General features: G+C 42.1%; 1 protein-coding gene across 1 annotated transcript in view; it reads left to right on the top strand.

Moving 5' to 3' along the window:
- The window catches only part of SETBP1 (SET binding protein 1), a 508250-nt gene that overhangs the window by 310839 nt on the left and 173768 nt on the right, over nucleotides 1–23643 (top strand). The window contains exon 3 of the mRNA XM_007943849.1: nucleotides 19134–22593. Within this exon, the coding sequence (XP_007942040.1) occupies nucleotides 19134–22593 (3460 nt within the window). The remainder of the gene's footprint in view (nucleotides 1–19133; nucleotides 22594–23643) is intronic.

The raw sequence follows: 23643 nt of genomic DNA, 5'->3' as shown, positions 1-23643 counted from the left end.
GCCCTTTCAATCTGTTATCTATTTCTGACAATTTAGTATTAATCTTCTGGATTTCTGTCTGTAGATTTAGAATCATTTCTAATTTTTCATTTATTTTGTCATTTTATTCTTGTATTTTCTTCCAAAATTATTCTGGGGATTTTTCTGTATTTTCCTTGATCTGTCTCTCAATCCTTCGAAGATAGCTAAATATAATTCTTTTGAAATCCTTATCAGGGAATTCCTATGCTGTTTCTTTCCAGGGATATGTTCTGGGGCTTTATCCTGCTTCCTTGTTTCTACCACTTTATCTTGTTTTTTTGTTTGGACTGTGATGGTTTGTTGTCTCTGAGACATTGGGACGTTGTTGTATTTAGACCTCTGTTAACTGTTTGTGAAGAGCAGCTAAGGGTGAGTCAGGCTCTTCTTGGTGGTTGTTTTATCATAGGACCGTTGTTGGAGAAGGATGTGGTTACTCTCACTCAGTAAGTGAAGCTGCAAGAGGTGTGGGTGTAGTTGTGTCATATGGGGACTGTCACTGTCTCCACTCAGTTAGACAAAAATAACAATTGAATAACTATCAAAAAAGTAAAAGCAAATAGCCAAAAAACACACTGTACAATCACACAGGAACAGTAACCAAAAAAGAGAAAAGGGAAAAAAACAATAGCAAAAAAAAAAAAAAAAAAGGTAGTCTTAAATGGGGAGAGAGCAATAAGAGAGAAAAAAAAAATGGAGTGGCAGAATAATGAAGGAAAAAATGGGAAAAACACAGAAAGAAAAACAAGAAATGGGGATAACCACAAGGAAAAAAAAAAAAAATTGGAACCAGGAAAAGGGAAAAGAAAAAAAAGCTGAAAACTAGAATCTGAGAAGGGAAGAATAAAGAATGATAATAAAAAGGGCGAAAGTAATAATAATAATAGTAGTTTTAAAACAGACAAAAACAAACAAACTTAAAAAAAAGAAGAAAGAAAAAAGAAAATGTGGACAGGGTGGGTCAGGGCACCCAGTCTCCATCAGAGCACACAGACTGGGATGGAATTCCTGCCGGCCTAGAAGGTGGATGGGAGTGAGGAATGGCTGCAACTCCGTTCACCAAGAGGGTGTGAGGTATAAGAGTGACAAGGGGAATGTCATACCTTTCCAGTAGTCCATGCATCCAGGATGTCCTTGCGGTTCCCAGCAAATGGAGCCTATTCTCAAGTCCCTGGAATCTGGGAGAACACTGTCATTTTAAATATCCAAAATGGTCAAGCCACTTGTAAACATTCAAAATGGCTACACCCTCCAGATGGGCAAAAGTCCACACGTCAGCCTACCCTCCTCTTAGCTGCCTCCCCTTTTATTCCCTAGCCACCAGAGCAGTCCTCCTGCTGATTTTTAGGTTAATTATTAGGTCCTACCACCAGTCAGCAATATCCAAACTGCCTGTGCAGTCAGGATTGCTGCCGGACCGCAGCTCCGTATGTCTCCCTTTTTGTTGTTTTCATGCAAATTCTTCTGCTAGTTGGAGTTTAGTTGACTTCTATATCCTTCCCTTCAAAACTCAGGGGTCCAGGATCATATTCTGTATCTGTGTTAATTAGTTCACCTCTTTGTTTGTTGAAGAGGGTCTGTGCACTCTTTCTGCCTCTTCCACCATCTTACCGGAAGTCTGTCCATACACATTTTGTTTTGTAACACTGATTACATTTCCCACATTGTAAAAGCTCTCCTTCACCTTCCTCCCTTTGATTACCTTTCCCTGTGTCCTTTTTGCCTATGCATTCCTGCCTCCCTGCTTTTCTCCCTGTGCAAATGCTGGCCTTCTGATCTCCCATGGTTGATTGTTATAAGTAATGCATCTCCCTGGTGTAGTTGTTCAGCTGTAGAACTGTCTGCTCTTTGGCTGAGGGTTAAGTCCAATTCCAGGCCGGAAGGATGACTTCGGGCCATAGTTTTGGGGGTTTCACCAGTTTCTATTAGACCAGTAAGCCTGGTCTTTTTTTTTGATTTTGAGTTTTGTTCCACATTTTTTCCCCTCTCTAACCAAGATCTCCAATTTTGATTCTTTTTGGAATGGTTGGCATTGGTAGCTGGGCACTGTCAAGTTCTTCTGGTCTCAGGGTCATACAAGCTGAGGTTCTCATGGCCCATTAGTCCTTTGGACTAACTGTTTCCATGTGCCTTTTATTTTCTTCACTCTTCTTTGTTCTCGACAAGGAAAGACCAACAGTTGCTTCTTAGATGGCCACTCACAAGCTTTGAAGACCCTAGTCATTACTCACCAAAGTAATGTAGAACAATATTTTTGTATACTATGCTATGCCAATTGAACTTGATGTCCCCCACGACCATGGTCCCTACTCCACAAGGCCAGTGACTAACTCCCTCAAGGTACTTAGTTGTGGCTAAGAAGTTATCCTACTTTGCCCCTTGTTAGCTTTAAACTGCATGTGGACATTTTGATGCACATATTTGTCTTCCTTTTCCTTAGTAATAAATATTGTGCTAATCACACACTTTTGTTATATTGCCTTTCTCTTCACCCATATCAACACCTATCTCTTAACTATCCCTCTGTTTTCCCTCTCCTCCCATCCCTGGTAACCAGCAAAGAGAATGTCCTATGCGTGGTAAACATTTCCTTGACTTTTTGAATAATAAAAGACTCATATGATATTTGTCCTAATATGATTGATTTAGGAGCTCTGGTAGCGTAGTGCCTAAGGCACTTGATTGCTAACCAGAAGACTGGAGGTTCAAACCCACCAGCCACTCCTCAGAAGGAAGGTTGGGCAATCTACTTCCGTAGTGATACTGCCTCAGAAACCCAAGGAGGGGTCGCTATGAGTCAGATCCAACTCAACGGTACATAACAACAACAACATAATTGATTTATTCCAATCAGCATAATATTCTCTGAGTTCATCCATGTTATGAGGTGATACACTGATTCATCATTATTCTTTAATGCTGCATGGTATTCCATTGTGTGTAATGTACCATAGTTTGGTTGTCCATTCATTTGTTGATGGGCACTTGGGTTATTTTCCATTTCTTTACTGTTGTAAATAGTGTTGTGATGAACATGGATTTGCATATATATTTTATTGGTGCCCTAGATCTCACCACTTTAAGATATATTACTAGTAGTGGGATTGCTGGATCCTGTGGTATTTCTATTTCCAACTTTTTTAAGCAAGTGCCATACTGATTTCCACAGTGATTATACCATTTTACTGTCCCATCAACAATGTATGAGAGTTCCAATCTGTCCACACCCTTGCCAGCATTTGTTGTTTTCTGTCTTACTGAACTTTGCTATTATTGCTGGGGTGATATGATATCTCAATGTTGTTTTGATTCACCCCACCAATTTTGCTACTTCATTATATGCTGTTGTTGGTAGCTATAGTTCAATCAGGCCCCAACTCATGTTGACCCCATACCCAGTGGAGGAATGTGCTGCCAGCTCCATAATCAGTTGAGGATAGCATGAGGTTTTCATTGGCTGATTGTCAGAAGTAGATTGCCCAGCCTTTCTTTCTAGTCCATTTTAGTCTGGAAGCTCCACTGAAACCTGTTCAGCATCATAGCAACACACAACACACAGACAGATAGATATTTGGGGGTCGCATTTGAAGTGCGTTGGCCAGGAATCAAACTCTAGTCTCCTGCATGCAAAGTGAGAATGCTATCACTGAGTTCCCAGTGCTTCGCATCAAATGCTACTGATTCTCAAAGAAGAGACAAGAGCATACTCCATTTTCTCCTTTTTTGAGGAGATGGAATGAAAGACAAAATCATGGGGAAGAATAGGTAAGAAATTTTTAGAACCTAAATATTGTTCCATAATTCTCCTTCTTTAGGATCAGATTTTGATTGCAGAATATGTCCTCACTGAGGCCAGGACTATGTCCTTATTTCTGCTGTGTCCCCCAGGGAATCCAGCCTAGCATCTCGAAACTAAGCTGAAGTCTCAAGGTGCTTGGGCAGGGAAGGCAAAGCCTGGCTGCTGGAAAAAGGCAGAGCAGAGGAGCTTTTAGTGGGATTCTGGTTCTCCAGGCCCTTAGCACCTGAAGAGTGCAATCAGGAGGCAAAGAGTTCCTTCTGGAAGGATGTGGAGGTGCTGCTGCCCTCCAATTAGCCCTCTCCAAGCTGCTCAGTGGCTGCCTCTGAAGTGGTCATCCTGCTGTTCCACACTAATTTCTCTCTCTCTTTCTTTGAACTTTCTTAAATCAGCTTCCAGCTCTTCTGCTCAGAGATTTTTTTTTTATTATTATTTGCATGTCACATAGTTGGAAGCCTAGTTTTCATAATTTTTCTCCTAACAATAGCATATTTCCTGACTCATGGGGGAGCCCCTTGAAGCCTACTAAGGACGGCATGGGAGAGGTTTCCCGGGACTCCCCTCTAAATGTGTATACATCTCAAGTGCAGGGACCTGTTCTTCTTGAGGGATGGATGCTTTTGTTCCCTGCTTACCAAGAGTAGGCAAGGGCAGATAGACTTCAGCTCAGAATAGGAAAACCCTTTCTAACAGGTAGTACCAAGGCCAGGACTAGTTGCTATTGAGTTGACTCCTACCTCATGTGGGTCAGATTAGACCTGTTCTCCATAGTGTTTTTAATGGCTGGTTTTCCAGACGTAGCTTGCCAGACTTTTCTTTTGCAGGACCTCTGGGTGGACTTGAACCACCAACCTTTGGCTGAGCAGCTGACACCTGAATTGTTTATGCTACACAGGGACCCCCTTGTAACAGGTAGAACAATGTGTTTTGTGCAGAAGTGAGTTGTCTGTGATTGGATACTGTCAAGCTGCCCCCAGGGAGCCTATGGAGGAAGATCCCAAGTCCTGGATCACTGGTTTGCATTAGGAGTGGAGAGTGACAACAGCCTACAGTCAAGAGCACTTCTAGATGGATGAGGAGTGGATGATTATGAGACCACCATCATAATTTAAATGAGGTTGTCCTGCATATCACTGCCCTGGCTCTCTCTTCTGTTGAATTTTGCTTTTCAGAAAAGCAGTTTCCTAAAAAACAAAAAAACCTAAGAATAATTGTTATATAGTGCCTACTATGGAGCTGTGGTAGCATAGTGCCTAAAGCATTTGACTGTTAACCAGAAGGCTGCTGGTTCAAACCCACCAGCCACCGCTCGAAAGAAAGATTGGGCAATCTACTTCTGTAGAGATACCGCCTCAGAAACCCAAGGAGGGGTCACTATGAGTTGAAGCTACTCAATGGCAGTGAGTTTGGTTTTTCTGGAATGCCTAGTATGGCCCAGGCACAATATAAAATGCTTTATACTCATCAGCTTCTAATCTTCCCAACTCCCCTTTGGGATGAGAAAGCTAAGGTACATGTGACTTGCCCAGTTAATTGTGGGGCCGGGGTTCAGACTCAGACATAAGGCACCAGAATCCATCCTTCTCAGCCACACTGCAGCCTCTCAGCTGGTCCTCAGATCTCAGGTATAGTGATGGGAGAGGATTAGGTCCATGGCTGGGAGAAAGAAGCTATAGACCACAGTATCTCGATGCTAGTCCTTGGACATCACCTGGAAGCCTATTAGTAATGTAGAACCTCAACCCACCTTGCAAATCAGAATCTCAGTGTAAAAAAAGAAAAAGTCCCCAGGTGAGTCTTGTTCAATTTCAATTTGAAGAGTGCTGAGTTCCAATCCTCACTTCCTTTTTGTTCAATTAAAAAAGTGTTCTCTCCAGGATTTCAGTTTTTCATGGACTCCTGACTGTCCAGAGCCAGTGAGGTTGGATGAACCCCGAAACTATTGTCCTGAGATAATCTCTAAACTTAGAGCCTTAAACCAAAAATATTCCCTGATGTCCTCGTTAAACCAAGAAATATTTTTGCTTAATTAGTAAAGACTATCTGCCCTGAACATTGTGCTCTTAAAGAACTATCTCAAAACCAAAAACCAAACTCACTGCCATGGAGTCGGCTAAAACTCATAGCGACCCCTCCTTGGATTTCCGAGGCAGTATCTCTACAGAAGTACATTTCCCAACCTTCCTTCCAAGGAGTGGCTAGTGGGTTTGAACCACCAGACTTCTGGTTAGCAGTCAGATGCCTTAGGCACTATGCCACCAGAGCTCCAAATTAATAGAGGCAACTGGAAAGGTTAGAGAGGAAGCTTAGGGAGCAGGGAGTGGTTATGAGGAAGAACTATTCAGAAGAGGAGGGTGAGATCAGTTGTACAAATTGAAGAATGTAATCAGTGTCACAGAGTACATGTAGAAATTGTTGAATGGGTATATGTTTTATTGTGTATATTTTCAGTAACAATAAAATAGATTATTAAAAAGAAAGGGGGTTATCTTGTCTACATTCCACTTTCTCTCCCTTAGCACCCCCATAGTTGGGGAAAGGAAGGAAAAACAGTGCATGAAATTTAAAATATGAAATAATCCCTATGGTGTTATTTCTTTGCCAGATTTCCTCTCACCCCCCAATAGCTCGGTCAGTCCTCATCAAAGTCCTGCTTGTGCCTACAGGGAGAAGGACAGGCTATAGGAAGGGAGTAGGCGAACAGCCGGGGAGGAAGGCAGAGAGATGGTGATCATGGCCACTCAGGACCAAGCCAGGTCCTGTGTCCCTGTGGTCTCCCTTGCTGCCACACCGCACTCCTGTGCCCTCTTTGGCTTCTCTCCTCTGTGGAGTAGAACAAAGGGTGGCACTCACCAGGAGAGTTCTGATATGTCCTTGTGTATGACAGTCCCTCCAGCCACTGCTGATGTTATTAATTTTTAAAACAAACTTCCTGATTGAGGTTCTGGCTGCCTCTAAATTGTCTCTACAAGGAGACTGTGTACTAATTAACCCATAGAAACAATCAATGATGTACCTTTTTCAAGTTTCAGGGTGATTAGAATATGAAAATGAAGAGCACAATGGTGCAGATGTTTTAAAAATCACAGCAGACAGCAATTAGTGACATGGAAACCAGCTGCTTATCTCTCCAGATAAAGCCTCTTAATAGGGAATTACACTGGAGGAGTCATTACCCAGATGGATCACACACAATTTACAGAGGAGGCGGGGCAGCGTTAACTTTGATTTGCAGCCAGGTTCTTGTCAAGCTTCCTTCATTACCTGGGGAGAAGGTGGATTTGTGGCTGGGGTGGAGGCAGGGTTCATCTTTCTACCTGTTGGCCCAGGTCAGGGATCCTGCCAAGGACAGAGAAAGGAGAGAATGAGCCCTGTGGCCACAGGCACCTGCCTCCTTGATTCAAGCTCCATTGTTTTGAGATCAGCTCATTCAGCTGTCCTTGTACAGAGGGGCAAGAGGAACAATGAGGCCTTGCTAGCCACCTTGGGTGTTCATTGGGAAGAAAAGTTCCCTGGGTTGTGCTGAGTTACTCTGGGGTCTGTGTGTGTACACTGAACATAAGGAATTCTTGTTGTTGTTGTTGTTGCTAGGTGCCATTGTGTCGGCTCTGATTTATAGCGACCCCATGTACAACAGAACGAAATACTGCTTGGTCCTGCACTAGCCTCACAATCCTTCTTAGTACTTTTTGTCTTTTTTTTCCCCCTTTATGGCAATATCCACAATCAGACATACATCCATTCACAGTTTTTACATGTCCACTGCAATGATGACATGGGTGACATACTTTCCAGAGTGTCACCATCCTCAGTGTCTCTACCCGTGTTGTTTTATCATCTTAATTTAGACTCTCTGCCCCTTGAAGTTCGAATCTGTGCTTTAGATTAGCTTGTCGGTTTGAATTCATATAGACAGTTCTTTATAAGAGTGTAATGTTCATGACAAACATTATTAATCAAGTTAAACTGTTGTTTAGTTTATTGAAAGCTTCATGGAATTGGTTTTTAGTAGTCATTTTCAAATGTATATTTTCGTATTTTTAGTATATTTTAAAATTTACATATACTGAAAGGTACAGATCTTTAGTGTATCGTTCAATGAGTTTTGACAAATGTCTGTGTTACTCAGACTCTTATCATAATACAAAATATGTGCATTACTCCAGAACCTTCCTTCATGCCTCTTCCTAACTTCCATCTCATCTTACTCTGCAGACAGCCCTACTGTTCTCTATGAACAACTACTATTCTGACTTCTATCTAAATTGATAATGAACTTTATATAAGTGGAATTAAACAGTATGGGCTTTTTAGAGTCCAGGTTCTTTTGTGCCACATAATGTTTTTGTGTGTTTTGGCATGTTGTAGAATAATCGTTTTATTGCCAAGTATCTGTTTTGCCATGATTGACACCTAGGCTATTTCCACGTGCTTCCTACTCTGAATAAAGCTGCTATGAAGTTTTTATAAAAGTCTGTTTGTGGGTATACTTTTTCATCTCTCTCATCAATATATAAGAATGGAATTGCTGGGTTATAGAGCATCTTTATAAAAGAAATTGTCAAAAAACTTTCCAAAGCAATTATACCACTTTACACTTCCTCCAGCAATGTATGGGATTCCTATTGTTCCACATCCTTGTCAACACTTACTGTTTTCAGTCTTTTGAACTTTAGCCATTCTAGTGGGTGTGTACTTCATTGTGGTTTTCATTGGTGTTTCCCTAATGATAGATGATGTTTGAGGGCAATGACATATGTTTAATGGGCAGTTATACTTGTTTTATGACTCAGAATATTTTGATGAGGATTTTGCAGTTGTTGGGTATATTAGTATTGGTCAATAATGATAACCAAATCTCCTGTATCCTTACTGATTTTTTTTTTTTTTTAAATCTGTTTGTTCTAGCAATTATTGCTGTCAAGTCAATTGTGAATCTTGGGCACCCTATAGGACAGAGTAGAACAGCCACACAAGGTTTCCAAGGCTGTAATCCTGATGGAAGCAGACTGACACATCTTTCTCCCACAGAGTAGCTAGCTGGTGGGTTGAAACTTCAGACCTATCAGTTAGCAGTTGAGCACTTAACCACTGCACTACTCAAAAAATTCACTGCCATTGAGTCAATTCCAACTCATAGTGACACCCATTGGATTTCCAAGGCTGTAAATCATTATAGAAGCAGAATGTCTCATCTTTCTTCCATGGAGTGGCTGGTGGATTTGAACCACTGAGCTTTTGGTTAGTAGCTCAGTGCCTTAACCACTACATCACCAGCGCTCCTACTATGCTACTATTGTTGTTATGTGCCATCGAGTCAGACCTGACTCATAGTGACCCCTCCTTGGGTTTCCAAGACAGTATCACTACAAGTAGATTGCCCCATCTTCCTTCCGAGGAGTGGCTGGTGGATTTGAACCACCAGCCTTCTGGTTAGCAGTCAAGTGCCTTAGGCACTATGTTACCAGAGCTCCCACTTTGCTACTAGAGCTCCTCAATTTCTTTAATTGTGGATTTGTCTGTTTCTTCCTTTCATTCTGTTAGTTTTCACTTCATGTATTTGAAGCTGTATTATTAGGTTCAAACACATTTACAATTGTCTCTTCTTGATAAATTGACTCCTGTCATTTGAAATATCCCTGATATGTAATACTCCTTATTCTGAATTTTTTTGGTTTTTTTGGCCTTATATTAATTTAGCCACTGTACTTTTCTTATGTCTTGTGTTTGGGTTACATGTCCTTTTTTCTTCCTGTATTTTTAAGCTTTGGGTATCTTTAGTATATGTAAACAGCATATAGTTTGGTATTACTTTATTATATAGTCGGTTCATCTCTGTTTTTTTCCTTTGAGATCTTTCTTATATAGAGAGTTAATGAAATTATTGATATTGTTGTGTTCACTGTACCATGTTGCTATGCATTTTCTGTTTGTCCCACCTTAATTTTTTTCCTCTTTTGGCTTAATCAAGTTTTTTGTTTTGTTTTAAGTATTCCATGTTTTCCCCTCTATTGTCATTTCACATCTCACTCTTTGTTTTATTTCTAATGATTGCTCTAAGCATTACAATAGCTCTGGTAGCATAGTGCCTAAGGCACTTGACTGCTAACCAGAAGGCTGGCAGTTCAAACACACCAGCCACTCCTCGGAAGGAAGATGAGGCAATCTACTTCTGTAGTGATACTGCCTTGGAAACCCAAGGAGCGGTCGCTATGAGTGGGTCTGACTCAAAGGCACATAACAACAACAACAACAAAGTATCACAGTCTACTTTGAACTAATATAATATCACTTTACATGTAATAGGAGAACCTTATAAGCATATACTTCTATATATATCCCTCTTATTTTTTTGTGTGTGATTTTGCCACGTTGTGGAATGTTCATTTTATTGCCAAGCATCTATTTTGGTATGATTGACACCTGTGCTATTTCCAGGTGCTTACTACTCTGAATGTGGGAACTCTGGTACCATAGTGCCTAAGGCACTTGACTGCTAACCAGAAGGCTGGCGGTTCAAACCACCAGCCACTCCTTGGAAGGAAAGTTGGGCAATGTACTTCCATAGTGATTCTGCCTTGGAAACTCCAGGAGGGGTCGCTATGAGTCGGGTCTGACTCGACGGCACATAACAACAACAACAACTACTCTGAATAAAACTGCTATGCAGTCATATATTTTATTACTACAAAATGGTATAAACTCAGTGATACATTGTCATGACTTTTGCTTTAAGTGGTTAGTCTTTTAAAGATCTTAAGAACAAAAAAACTATTTTACATACATCCACATATTTACCATTTCCATCACTCCTCATTCATGTGTGTAGATCTGACTGTTCATCTACTATCATTTCCCTTTAGCCTAAATAGCTTCTGTTTTCATTTCTTATTAATTTGGGTCTGCCAGCAATGATTTCCCTCAATTTTCATTTATTTGAAAAGATCTTTGTTTTGCCTTCATTTTTTAAGGATATTTTCCACTAGGTATAGAAATTTAAGTTGACTGTTTAAATTTCAGTAGTTTAAAGGTACATTTTCATTTTCTTCTGGCTTCCATATTATTGACAAGAAGTCAGACATTATCTTTGTCATTGTACCTCTATTAATGAAGTGTCTCATCTCTCTGGTTGCTTAACAATGTTCTCTTTATCTTTGTTCTTCATCATCTGTTTGCAGATATGGTTTTCTTGTGTATTTATTCTACTTAGCATTTGTTGAACTTCATGCAGTTTTCTCTCCTCTCTTTCTGGCATGGTAATTGCACTGGCCTCTGAAGTCAAATCCGTTGTTTTTGTTTTTCTTCCCTAATCTTTTTTATTTTTTTCCTGTATTTAAATTTGAATAGTTTCTATAGTTCTGTCTTCGTGTTCACTGAACTTCTCTTCTATAATGTCCAATAAGGTACTAAGCCCATAAGTGAATTTTCCATTTGCATTTGCATTTTTTTTTGTCTAGTTTCCATGTCTGTGCTCAGATTTCACATATGTTTATGAAATATGTCCATCTTCACCTGTAAACCCTTGAATATATTTGTAGTATCTGTTTTAAGGTCCTGGAATCTCTTTCTATTCTCCAAGTTATGGGTCACATTTGTCTGCTTCTTTATTTGTCTAATAATTATATTGATTAATAATTTTATTGTGTCTTTGATATTATGGGTGATAAGTTGTAGTGTCTGAATTGTGTTATTTACCTACAAAGAATTTTGATTTTTGTTCTATTAAGTCATTAATTTACAGGTAGATCATCTTTATAAAGGATTCTTTTTAGACTTCATTAGGTAAGGACTCAAAAAATCACAAAATCATTGCCATTGAGTTGATTCCTACTCATAGTGATGCTCATTGGGTTTCTGATGCAGTAAATCTTTACAAAGTAGATTGCCCCATCTTCCTTCCATGGAGCAGTTGGTGGGTTTGAACCACCAACCTTCTGGTTAACAGTCAGATGTCTTAGGCACTACACCACCAGAGCTCCTTAGGGAAGGACTAGAGTAGCTTTATTCTAGGGCTAGAGTAACACTCTCCTTAAGGAGTACTCCTTCCTGAGATCTCAACTAGATTCTTATGTTACTCATTAAAGCCTTGTCACCATGGCTGGTCCAAAATATAAGATTGCCTAGCACTATATCACATTTAAGGAGCTTTCATGGCAGAGTGCCTAAGACATTTGGCTGCTAACAGAAGGTTGGTGGTTCAAGCCCACCAGCCACTCTGCAGAAGGAAGACTGGGCAATCTACTCCCATAAAGATTTACTGCCTCAAAAACCCAATGGGGGTCACTATGAGTCGGAATCGATTTGATGACATTGAGTTTGGTTTTGGTTTGGTATATCACATTAGTATTCTACATCCAACTTATAGACCCCTACTAGCTGATACCTGCTAGACTCTGTGGAATTTTACCCTGAGTATGAGTACATTGAATTTTGGCCAAAGACTTAAGGGACTCCCTATGAAGGTTTCTAGAGTTCCTTTTCTGTGGAGCTATTTCATGTATCCTGTCCCCCAAATTCCAATCCCCTCAAGAGTCCCAAATTCTTATCTCTGTCTCTTCTTCCCAGTGAGATCACAGCTCCATTTGGGCTCAATTTTCTTCTTCTCTGGCTTAGAAGGTGTTCCTAGGCAGAAAACTAGAAATTCTATGTAGACTCATGAGTTCCCCTTCTCTCCAGAATTATGGCCCTGCATTATCTACTGTCTAATGCCTGAAAACAGTCACTTCCTTCATTTTATTTATTTCCTGGGGTGGATACATCTAATATCTATCTTTCGTCATGGCTGAAACCAAAAGTCAGTGACCATTCTTAATTCTGTGGATTACTGTGTATTCAGAGAAGTATATGGTAAGGAAGGGCCTCTGCTTTTGTATAAGCTATTATCATCCCCAGTAAAAGGGGTAGTTTCGTATCATTCATAGCCCCCAAATAGCAAATAAGGAATGATTACTATGGGAACCATATCCAGGTGATCTCCCGTGGTGATCTACGTGACAGCAAATTAGGACCGGTTCACTTTGTGTATTTAATTGGAAACTTCATGTGCATCTAGGAGCTGAGTAGCTTTTCTGTGTCCCATGGAATTCAGATGATCATAAAACCATGGCTCAATCAGATTACTTAGTTACATTCTTCTTTACCTACTATTAACAAATGCAGGAATGAATTCAGCTGGAAAGAGATGCTTTGGGGCAAATTCAGTGGAAACTAGCATGTACATTCCTCTTATACATAAACCCACATGGTAATTTTCAAAGTCTTTTTAAGTAACATGTATCACTGTCTCTTAAAAAGAATCCTGTGCAGAAATTCAATACATAAAATACAATAAATCTAGGCTGTTTTGTTGAGTTGAGGGTTGGGGTTGAAAAGATGGTCTGGTGCTTTCTCTTGCCCTATTCACTGCCTACAGTTCAGAGGATACCTCTGCAAAATCCTAGAACTCTGAGGAACATGTTTGTAAACCACTGAGCTGGAACATCTCCTGATAATATCAGGCCTTTCTCGTCCCTAACCCTTACCCCTGTCTTGATATAGTTCAGTGTTTTTCAACTCTGTCTGCTCATTGGAATCACCTGAGAGCTTTGAAAGACACTACTGTTCAGGCCCCACCTCCAGAAATGCTAATCTAATTGCATGACTCACAAACTATCCACTTGTTGGGGTTGGAGGACTGGGGGAGACAGACACGAAACATGCTGAGCTGCTTGTTATTGTCATTAGTTACCATCAAGTAGATTCTGACTTATGTCAACCTTATGTGCAACAAAAAATGAGACATGGCCCAGTGCTGTGCTATCTCCATGATCATTAGCATGTGTCAGTCCATTGTTGTAACTTGAGTTTAGTTAGGTTTTCCACAACCAATTCTCTCATTGTATAATATCATTGACTGTTGCTTCACTTGCTAACCGTTTTAGGAGACAGCCCTGCTGAGGAGTGAAAAAGGCTAAAAGATTCTGGTCATCTCCCCAAAGAACTTATAATCTAAAGAAGAACAGGAGACATGTACTACTTAGGCTAATAAAGCTCCAAATCAAATAGCCTAATATGGAATTATATCCCAGGTCACTGATTCCCTGAGGAAGGAGGGGAGGGAGAGCTGTCCTTCCCACTCTGCTGTCTTGTCCCAGCTTAGAGCCTTTTTGCCATGTCCATGTCTTTCTCTATGGAGTAAGTGCTCAGTTTTCGGTGAAGGACATATTGGAACTGACAGCCTCACCACTGTGTATATAATATGTCATGGCTGACAGATGAAGAAATGGGATTTCATGCAGTGCAGCAGGATATAGCCATCAGCCCAGGCTGGAGTAGAGCCTCCTTCATCCAGACGCCTTTGAAAGAGCTGCTTCACCATGCTCTGCTCTGGCTCTGCAGCCCATCTGAGTGAAGGGTTTAAAGCACCATTTCCCCCCATTACTCCTGATCCTTTGTTGTGCTTCCCTTTTGTCCACCCTGCCCTTTGATTGCTTCACTCTCCCAGCAGGGCAAATTGCAGCTGAAATGGTCAGAACAATGGGAGCAGGCAGTGATCCAGATGGAGGCACTGGGAACTGGCACGCTTAACTGCATTACTTTCAGCTGGTTGGCCCTGGGTGTAAGTGAGCAGGCCCCACCTTTCAGTTGCCAGAGGGAAATCCACCCCCTGACAGTCACATGGTCTCCCCCAAAGGCAGAATTAATTGGAAAGTGAAACAATTAACAGGAGATGGGGGAGAACTAATAGTACAAATTGCATTGAAGAGGAGTTACCTTGCAAGTGCCTTTAGCCCTTGAGTATCTGGGAAGGATTTTTTATTCAACACCTGATGCATTTCAGTGTTCCAGTTTCATTATGAGTCAAGCAAAAGATTGGTGGTGTCTTTTGTGTGCAGCCACGTGTTTTGCCGTGATAATAGTCACCTCAGCCGTTCTTTTATTTGTTTACTCACTCAATGAACATTTACTGAGAACAGAATGGGTACTTGGGTTTGGGTAGGCACTGGGGATAAGAAGATAATAAATATGATAGTATCTGACCTCAAAGTACTTATAGTCTATGAGAGGTAGACAGAAAAGTACACAAATACAAATAAATGCCACATAGCATTATAAGGACTTTGATAGATGTCTTTATGGAAGACAGTGGTACATCCAGAAGAGATGGCATAAGGAATTAGGCTGGAGAGGTGACTGTGTTTGCAAGCATTGTGTTGCAATACACAGGTCATCAACCTCACTACTGATAAAATGAAATACCCATAATAAAATGCATGTCCCTTCATTCGTTCATAGTGAGTAACTACTATGTGCCAGGCACTGTGCTGGGTGCCTCCACAATGGTGTACACAGCCTAGAAATGGAAACAGGCACTACTTCAATTAGCACACAAATCCAAATGCAAATTAACACTTGATAAGTGTGACAAAGAGGAGTTTCAAGAAAGCTTGTAATAGGCATATTTCCCTAAAGTATGGGCCTTCCTGGGATTATGCTGAGATGAGAACATGAAGAAGGAATTCATTCATGAGGAACTTTGCTTGAACACCTAAAATAAGTTCAAACAACAGAGAAAAACTTGTGAGAACCAAGGACCAAGATTCCAGTTCTAGCTTTACCATGAAGACCCTTTGTAGACTTCAGTTTCCAGAACTAGAGACTTAGAGAGAGTTAAAGGGATGGATGTCGCTTTGAGGACCAAGGTGCACCTGACCCAAGCCATGGTATTTTCAGTCCCCTAATATGCACATAACAACAACAACAACAAATATGCATGTGAAAGCTGGACAATGAGTAAGGAAGACCAAAGAAGAATTGATACATTTGGATTAATGGTGTTAGCGAAGAATATTGGATGAACTGTGGACTGCCAGAAGAATGAACAAATCTGCCTTAGAAGAAGTACAAGCAGAGTGCTCATTGGAACCAAGGATGATGTGACTTCATCTCATGTACTTGGACATGTTATCAGGAGGGACCAGTCCTTGGAGAAGGACATAATGCTTGAGAAAGTAGAGGGTAGCAAAAAAGAAGACACTCAACAAGATGGATTGACACCATGGCTATAACAATGGGATCAAAGATGGCAATGATTTTGAGAATGGTGCAGGACTGGACAGTGTTTTGTTTTGTTGTACATAGGGTCACTACGAGTTGGAAGAGATTCGACGGCATGTAACAACAACAGAGGAATAAGGGTGGAAGGAAGAATCTGACTACAGAACCTGTTTTGCCGAGGTCCAAAACAACAATTTATACATTCTGTCTCACTGTAATTTTTAATAAGCAGCCTATCAGACTCAAAAATGGCCCAGTATGTGTAATAAAATTTATATCTCCCTAAAGAGTATCCAAGGAGCCTTGCTAGTGCAGTGCTTAAATGCTTGGCTGCTAACTGACAGGTTGGCGGTTCAAAATCCCCAGGGGCTCCACAGGAGAAAGATGTGGCAGTCTGCTTCCATAAAGATTACAGCTTTAGAAACCCTGTAGGGCACTACTCTGTCCTGTAGAGTCACTATGAGTTGGAATCAACTTGATAGCAGTGGATTGTTGAAGAGCTTGAGAGCTCTCTTCTAGATTTCTCACTCTATGGGTATACATGTAGTGCCAACTAAATTCAAAGTCTGATGATGAATTAGCAAAACGCTGATTCATAAAAGATAGGTGCCATTTCGTGTTTTATAACAAGGTGACTGTGAATGAGATTTCTCAATTTTTGCCAAAAATAAGAGAGCATCCCATGTCCATAGCAGTAACGCACAGTAATCAACTCAAATGGCAGGATTAATTCTCTATGTTTTGATGACAGTGGGTGTCTCTACTGTAAACTGTAAGTTGAAGGAAAAATTTGACAATTTTTTTTCTTAATTTTCTTATGGATATTTATACATTGAGCTTGAGAAGACTATGTCATAATACTTAACAGCAATAACAAAAAAAAAAAAAAAAAAGAAAGAAAGAAAAGAAACCCCATATTGGAAATATAAACAGGATTTTACAAAGAGTCAGGGAGGCAAAAAATAACCCAAGAGATTCCAGGAACTAGTGTGGAGGAAACCCTAGTTGCATTACTACATTGAATTTTACTCTCAATGCTTTCTAGGTTTTGAGTCTTAACAAGGACTGTAAGAAATATTGTTTGATAAAGTATAAATTCTGTAGCCTCAATGGCAAATAGATACAGACAGAATGATGGATAGATGGGTGGATGGGTGGTGAAGTGAATGGTTGGACAGGCAGGCAGGCAGGGAGGTAGGGAGATGCCAGATGATTGATTGATTGATTGATAGGTAGAAAGATAAGCATGTATATAGCTAGGCAAACATATAAACAGACAAAAAGGATGCTACAACTTAAAATCTAAATTCACTAAGCCAATCATCATACAGCTTTCCATGGGGGTATTACTGAAAATGTTCTTCAGTTTGTTAATAGTTTTCTTTCTGAAACAAATCTTAAGCTAATGCATCCTGTAAGTTTACTATTTTATATGTATAATAAGCTTTAAGGGATACCTCTTTGTACTAGAAGCATGGCTTAAAATTCATGCGGAACAACGGGAGCATACCTGTATTAAAAATAGTTTCACTTTCTCCAAATGATGTGTTTACCTGCCCATTCCCTTTGTGATTTTATAGACAATGATCTTATTGTGCCTCAGACTCCAGGCTCTACCTTTTCTCATGGAAGAGTTAGTCCTAAAGAAGGTGCTGAAGTCTGAAGACATTCATTTAGAGACAATGTAGGGCAAGACACAGCTGACGAAGTTCAGATGAGTGATCTTGAATGACAGTGACTTTTTTTCTTGCCTGTCTATTCAGGAGATTCAGGATTCCTTTGAGAATATTCAAGGGTTTTCTCAAGAAAGCAAAAAGTGCCTATTAGGGATGTAGGGGTCTTTTAAAGGGTGCTAAGATGGGGCAATCTACTTCCGTAGTGATACTGCCTCGGAAACCCAAGGAGGGGTCGCTATGAGTCGGGTCTGACTCGATGGCACATAACAACAACAACAACAACCCCCCACACGCATTAACACCATACAGTCAGCAAAGATTTCAAGGCTCAGGACACTTCCTTCATGTTTCTTTCCTTCTTCCACTACTTTTCCATGTTTGTGACTGACCCACTCTCCCTGTGTAGTGTTCATACTTCCCACTTTCATTCCTCCAGTAGTGCTGTTTTATTTGTTTCATTGGTTTGAGCTGAGTTACTTATACTTTAGGATAACTGCTTTGAATACAGAGATGTTACACTCTAGGATAAAGTGCAAGTTTGTAATGAACTGAAATGGGAGGAAGCCAAGGGAAGATGAGGACAGAAAAGAGAGAGACAACCTGAAGGAAAAAAAAAAAAAAACACTGCGAGTTGGAAAGTTCACATTCTCTCCTGGGCTTTGCTCCCTTGTGCAGAACTCTTCATTGTTCAGCCTTCAGCTTCCTCGTTTGTAAAATACAACTATCGGGCTAGATGACCTTTAGGGCCTGTTCTGGTTCCCTAGTGCTGCTCTGACAAGAATATTCCACAGATGGGATGGCCTTAACAATAGGAGTTTTTTCTCTTACAGTTTGGAGGCTTTAAGTCCAAGTTCAGAGTGCCAAGCTCCAGGGGCTGGGTGAAAGCCCCTCAACCTTGGGCTTCAGCTCTGCCTGCAGCTCCAGGCCCACTGAAGCGACAGGCTTTTCTTCACTCAGACAGCTTGAGGCTGCCAAGCCCAAGGTTGATAAGTAGAAAAGCCCAATCCCGATGTTACCAAACCACACAGCAGGCCATTAACTCAAGTCCATTGTAAGTCCCAAGATCAGCAGACCATAGCAGGCTGCTGAGCAATGACACGGCTCCATGCAGGGTCCAAGCATGCCACATGCTAGAGACCATTCCCAAGGCTTCTTCTTATATACAGGAAGCAGACCACATCCCAAAGGCAGCTACTCAGCTGCTTGTGGTAGATCCCACCATGGCGTTGATTGCCAGTCTCATCATGGGGAGTAACTACCACCAGCTGCCCAGCCATTCAACCAGGCCCAGCCATGTTGACACACAAACATAACTACCACAGGGCCCCTCCTCCCTCTGTATCGTTCTTATTCTGAAAATGCATTACACCAAGACAGGTAAAGTTCCGTCATTTAGAGGGAAAAAAAATAGTGATTAAAGCATACTTATTAATGTTGAAAACCAGTGCAGTATACTGCAATTGAGAAAACCTCAATAAAACACTTTGGAAATAAAGTTAACCGATAACTTCCAAATAATTAAGCCTTTTGAAATTAAATTTTAAATAGCTCCAACTTGCTCATCTTTGTTTCTCTCTTTCTCTCCCTCCCATTGCACCCTTCCTTAGGCTTATGAGCGGCCGCAGAAACACTCAACTCTCCATTATGATCCAGGCCTCCCACAGGACTTCACCGGTGACACCTTAAAACCAAAGCACCAGCAAAAAAGCAGCAGCCAGAACCACATGGACTGGTCCACCAACTCTGACAGTGGACCCACCACTCAGAATTGCTTCATGAGTTCAGACTCCAGCAGAGAAACTACAAGCACCAGCAAGATCCCAGCTCTTGAGCCCGTGGCTTCCTTTGCAAAGTCCCAGGGGAAGAAAGGCAGTGCAGGGAATACATGGAGTCAGTTGTCTAATAGTAGCAAAGATCTGCTCTTAGGAGGTGTAGTGCCATCCCCAAGCAACCACAGCTCACCAGCCCCACCCAGCAGCTCTGCAGAATGCAGTGGGCTTCAGCCCTTGGTGGATCAAGATGGAGGAGGGACAAAGGAGCCCCTAGAACCACCTACTGTCAGCAACAAGAAGAAGTCCAGTAAGAAAGACGTGATAAGTCAAACCATACCAACCGCAGACTTAGACTGGGTCAAGAGTGCCCAGAAAGCATTTGACAACACAGAAGGGAAAAGGGAAGGCTACTCTACAGATAATGCCCCAGAGGCATCACCAGCCAGGCAGAGTGGGAGTTCTGTCAATAATCCTGAAAATGACTCCAGTCATGTCCGGATTACTATCCCTATCAAGGCACCCTCTTTAGATCCAACAAGCCATAAGAGGAAAAAGAGACAGTCTATCAAAGCAGTGGTAGAAAAGATCATCCCAGAGAAAGCCCTGGCTTCTGGAATTCCTATGAGCAGTGAAGTAGTTAACAGGATCCTTTCCGGTCCTGAGGGAAGTAAGAAAGATACTCGTGTCCCTAAGCTGAGTAAAATGATAGAGAATGAGTCTCCCTCAGTTGGCCTTGAAACAGGTGGAAATTCTGAAAAAGTTGTCCCAGGAAGTGTGTCTAAGCAGCGGAAACCACCCATGATCATGACACCTCCAACATGCACAGACCACTCTCCATCAAGAAAGCTGCCAGAAATCCAGCATCCAAAATTTGCTGCAAAACGGAGGTGGACTTGCAGCAAACCCAAAGCCACCAGTATGCTCCGGGAGGCAGTCATGGCTACCTCTGACAAACTGATGGTGGAACCCCCGTCTGCTTATCCTATCACCCCATCCAGCCCTCTGTACACCAACACAGACAGTCTTACTGTGATCACGCCAGTCAAAAAGAAACGGGGACGACCAAAGAAGCAGCCTTTGCTTACCGTTGAGACAATTCATGAGGGTACTTCAACCAGCCCAGTCAGTCCAATCAGCCGGGAGTTTCCTGGCACCAAGAAAAGAAAGAGACGACGCAATTTAGCTAAGTTGGCCCAACTAGTGCCAGGAGAGGACAAACCCATGAGTGAGATGAAATTTCACAAAAAGGTTGGAAAGCTTGGTGTGTTGGATAAGAAGACCATCAAAACTATCAATAAGATGAAGACACTCAAGAGAAAAAATATCTTGAACCAGATCTTGTCCTGTTCCAGCAGCATTGCTCTGAAAGCTAAAGCTCCCCCTGAGACCAGTCCTGGGGCAGCAGCAATTGAGAGCAAACTGGGAAAGCAGATTAATGTTAGCAAGAGGGGAACCATCTATATTGGCAAAAAGAGGGGCAGGAAGCCAAGAACAGAGCTGCCACCCCCATCCGAGGAACCTAAAACAGCCATCAAGCACCCAAGGCCTGTTTCTAGCCAGCCGGATGTTCCAGCCGTGCCTTCCAACTTTCAGTCACTTGTGGCATCTTCACCAGCAGCTATACACCCACTTTCAACCCAGTTAGGTGGGTCAAATGGCAACTTGAGCCCTGCCAGCACTGAAACCAATTTTTCTGAGTTGAAAACTATGCCAAATCTCCAGCCCATCAGTGCTCTTCCAACCAAAACCCAAAAGGGAATACATAGTGGAACCTGGAAGCTGTCTCCACCCAGGCTGATGGCCAACTCACCTTCACACCTTTGCGAGATTGGCTCTCTAAAGGAAATAACGCTGTCCCCTGTGAGTGAGTCACACAGTGAGGAGACCATCCCCAGTGACAGTGGCATTGGGACAGACAACAACAGCACATCTGACCAAGCAGAGAAGAGTTCAGAATCCCGACGGAGGTACTCTTTTGATTTCTGCTCCCTGGATAACCCGGAGGCCATTCCGTCCGACACCAGCACAAAGAACCGGCATGGCCACCGGCAGAAGCATCTCATTGTGGACAACTTTCTGGCCCACGAAAGCCTCAAGAAGCCAAAGCACAAGAGAAAACGGAAAAGCCTGCAAAACCGCGATGATCTCCAATTTCTGGCTGACCTGGAAGAGCTTATCACCAAGTTCCAGGTGTTCAGGATCTCCCACCGGAGTTACACCTTTTACCACGAGAACCCATATCCCAGCATTTTTCGGATTAACTTTGATCACTATTACCCGGTGCCATATATCCAGTATGACCCGTTGCTCTATCTTCGTAGAACTTCAGACTTGAAGTCAAAGAAGAAGCGTGGTAGGCCTGCAAAAACCAATGACACCATGACAAAGGTGCCTTTTTTACAAGGGTTCAGCTACCCTATTCCCAGTGGAAGTTACTATGCACCCTATGGAATGCCTTACACATCAATGCCTATGATGAACCTTGGTTACTACGGTCAGTACCCAGCTCCTTTGTACCTATCGCACACGCTGGGAGCAGCTTCCCCATTCATGAGGCCAACAGTGCCACCACCGCAGTTCCACACAGGCTCCCACATGAAGATGTCTGGGGCAGCTAAGCATAAAGCAAAGCATGGAGTACACCTGCAGGGCCCTGTTGGCATGGGCCTTGGTGACATGCAGACATCCTTGAATCCTCCCAAGGTGGGCAGTGCCAGTCTGTCTGGCGGCCGGCTCCACAAAAGGAAACACAAACATAAGCATAAGCACAAGGAAGACCGGATCCTGGGGACCCATGACAACCTGAGTGGTCTCTTTGCAGGCAAAGCCACAGGCTTCTCCAGCCACATCCTGAGTGAGCGGCTGAGTAGCGCAGACAAAGAGCTCCCATTGATGAGTGAGAAGAGCAAGTATAAAGAGAAGCAGAGGCACCAGCACAGTGAAGCCAGCCACAAAGCTTCTAAAAACACCTTTGAGGTGGACACCCTGTCTACACTGTCTCTCTCTGATGCCCAGCATTGGACGCAGGCCAAGGACAAAGGTGACTTGAGCAGTGAGCCTGCAGACTCGTGCACAAAGAGGTACTCTGGCGGCAGTGGGGATGGTGGCAGCGCAAGATCCGAGAGCCTGGATGTGTTCAGTGAAATGAACACTTCCAGTGACAAGTGGGACAGTGATATGAGTGGGAGTAAAAGGAGGAGCTATGAAGGCTTTGGGACGTACAGGGAAAAGGACCTTCAAGGCTTTAAGATGAATCGCAAAGAGAGAAGTTCTTACGAGTCCTCTGTGTCTCCAGGTAAGGCCTCGTTTATCTTCACACTCAGATTGTCTTGTCAATTATTTCTTGAAGTTTACCCCTTAGGAGGAAAATTGCATTCACTAGTTTGCAGAGGTGTAGGGGTCAAATGAAAATGAGTCTCCTTGCACATTTGAGTTTATTGCACATAGCATTGATTGTTTCCTTGGTGTTTACTGTCTTTCTTCTCTCCTGGACTCACTGCCTATGAAACTATGGACTCGGAGACAGCCCCAGTAGCTGCCCAAACTACAACCATACTTGGTACATTTATTCTTTTATTAAGGATGCTATTCTTAGTTTTTCATTTGATTTGATTGTACAGTTTGCTAGTAGGGTAAAGCGTCCTAGAAAACCCACTAGGAAAATTAACAAGATCCCAAGAAAGGCAAAGCTTGAAGAAAATTAATGCCTGGCTTATCTGACATGTTGCCTCCAGAAGTCACACACTCTTGGTCAGGAATCTACAGCAGGGGCATTGGAAGGTGATGACCAATGACTTCTTACTGATCAAGGAGCCATGTCTTAAACTACATTGTCCTCTTTGTCCATGGATATTTGGCATACTGGCCTTGGCTAGCCCCCAGAGTGAAACCCTGAGTACATTCAGATACTGTGTCCCTGGGCTATGGGGAGTGAGCCTGACTAGAAGCTGTTGGCTTGTCTCCTCTCCCTACCAGACCTCACTGCTGTGAGGGAATGAGATTTTGCCACCAATCTCTAAACTGAAGTGTTGGTTGCTATTAGAAAGACCCCATTCCCTATCAGTTGCTGGCAAAATTTCCTTGCTAGCCTTCCCACCCACACAAACCTTTTCCTGCCATAGGAAGCTCACATTTTTATATTCCTCTTGGGGATACAAAATATCCCCAAGACAGTTATTTACCAGAAAAAAAATTAGAAACCCCATTCTTAGTTAGAAAAGCACAAAGAATTTTTCCCTACTCCCTTTGATCCTAACAAGCACTAAACTGTCTGGCCAAAGTTTGGTTTTAAAGGATCATCATCCATGTTCAAGGTTCAAATACGTTTCCCCCTGCTTATGATGTG

This window comes from Orycteropus afer, unplaced genomic scaffold (assembly GCF_000298275.1).
Source record: "Orycteropus afer afer isolate SDZICR_OR568_19922 unplaced genomic scaffold, OryAfe1.0 scaffold00113, whole genome shotgun sequence".
NCBI classification, from domain to species: Eukaryota; Metazoa; Chordata; class Mammalia; order Tubulidentata; family Orycteropodidae; genus Orycteropus; species Orycteropus afer.
The sequence above is the reverse complement of the archived record's forward strand: the minus strand, read 5'-3'. Positions and strand labels throughout refer to the sequence as shown.